Genomic DNA, 1,987 nt, shown 5'->3' with positions numbered 1-1,987 from the left:
TGCAAAACTATGCCTTCCGAGTGGTACGAAACTAATCATCGTATTATTTCATAATGATCCCATATATAAAAAGTGTACTTTTAGATCACTTAACTTGTAAGAATTTGCGTTTTCCTTGTATTCCAACATAGCGAAATATAGTACCGTAAACTCGTACTTGTGTGGCACTCCTTAAATTTAGTCTGAAATTGATCATAAAATTTGTAGTAACTGATCTTACTTTGCTAATAATTTGATTTATATGTCATGTGACGCTCCTTAAATTTGGTCTGAAATTGATTATAGAACTTGTAGTAACTGATTTCACTTTGCTAACTTAACTCATAGGTCATGGTTTTTGCCGGAACGGATGGTGCAGCTGTGACTTTAGAATGGGCAATGTCAAGTTTATTAAACAATCCTCATGTGTTGGAAAAAGCAAAGAAAGAAATAGACACACATATAGGGCAAGAACGATTAATAGATGAGCCAGACATCTCAAAGCTACCATACTTGCAAAACATTGTCTCTGAAACACTTCGTTTGCATCCTGCCGCACCATTGTTGGTTCCTCATGAGGCTTCGAATGATTGCACCATTGCTGGATATAATGTTCCTCGTGGAACTATTGTGTTAATCAATGCTTGGGGAAACCATAGAGATCCCCACTTATGGAGTGATCCAACAAGTTTTAAGCCAGAGAGGTTTGAAAAAGAAGGAGAGGTAAACAAGCTAATTCCATTTGGATTAGGAAGACGAGCTTGTCCTGGAGCAAGTTTAGCTCAACGAACAATAGGCATGACCTTGGGCATGTTGATTCAATGTTTTGAATGGAAACGGGTGAGTGAGGAAGAAATTGATATGACAGAAGGAGCAGGAGCCACCATGCCAAAAATTATTCCTCTAGAGGCCATGTGCAGAGCACGTCATCCAATTATTAACATGCTTTTTGGTTAAAATTAATGTTGATCTAAGTTAAGGAATTGCATCCACTGGTGTGGAGTTGTGAGCGGGAGTTTCATACTATGAAAAGTGAATTTTTAGTCTTTGGCACAATCTGTGGCAATCAGCGAACGAGAACATCCATCTTTATGTACACCAATAGTTCCCATTTAGTTCTCTTTTTCTTGGTTATTATAAATCATATTGCTTTGTTCGTGTTCGCCGCCAAGCATATACCACAAACGTACGGGTCGTTACAAACAGTGAAGTTGACTAAAGTTATTCTTTCCATGAGGATTAATGCAAAAACGGGTTAAAACTTGCCATCGAACCTTCATTGCGGTTGATATATATTAATTCATTGTTATTAAACTTACTAAAAAGAATTCTTTAGACTATCGGTGTTTAACTCAATAATGAAACTTAAAATGAAACTTCTACTGTAAGAGTGTAGATTATTTCTCCCCTATTTACTCTATAACAATTGATTAATTTCCTCTTCAATAGATTTTTAATAAAAATATGTGTTAGTTTAAGATTAAGAGCACTTGAAAAAGCTCTCTCAAATTGGAATCATGTTTATATACTCTCATCAAATTGCACAATCTCTTAATACAACTAATAAATTCAATAGCAACAACCTTAGGGTGACAATGCAAGGTTAATAAAAACATCTCTATTTTACTAACAGAACTATCCATTCAATAAGTAAATTTAATTTCAAGTCAAGAATGATTTTATTCAATTTCTACACCTAGATTATCTCTCTCAAGTATAACGCAATCAATGACCAAATCAATTTAAATAGTGGCCAAAGACTTAGAAGCATTTATCACAAGACTAAATCAATCTAAATGTTGAGAAAATTTGCATAAATATTTGGCATTGTTGAGAATCAGGTGAATTGTCGGTGGCCAATGTGTTAGCATCAGCTCGTGATGACAGGTGATAGTACATATGCAGTCTGCACTACTTTCAGACAAAATCTACATTCAATAACGCAGAGGCAACGAAAACGACACAACTACAAGAAATAGACAAATTTTGCTTACTCTCAACCGCCAAT

At 35.2% G+C, this 1,987-nt stretch overlaps 1 protein-coding gene across 1 annotated transcript; it reads left to right on the top strand.

Moving 5' to 3' along the window:
- The first annotated feature begins 330 nt into the window (after window positions 1–330).
- On the top strand, window positions 331–936 carry LOC114726949 (cytochrome P450 81E8-like). Its single transcript, XM_028913662.1, has one exon. The coding sequence runs from the start codon at window positions 331–333 to the stop codon at window positions 934–936; it is 606 nt and encodes a 201-aa protein (XP_028769495.1).
- The last annotated feature ends 1,051 nt before the right edge of the window (window positions 937–1,987 follow it).

This window comes from Neltuma alba, unplaced genomic scaffold, assembly GCF_004799145.2.
Source record: "Neltuma alba isolate B1F8T4 unplaced genomic scaffold, ASM479914v2 tig00012415_pilon, whole genome shotgun sequence".
Taxonomy (NCBI): domain Eukaryota; kingdom Viridiplantae; phylum Streptophyta; class Magnoliopsida; order Fabales; family Fabaceae; genus Neltuma; species Neltuma alba.
Note: the sequence above shows the minus strand (reverse complement) of the source record. Positions and strands in the feature narration are given on the sequence as shown.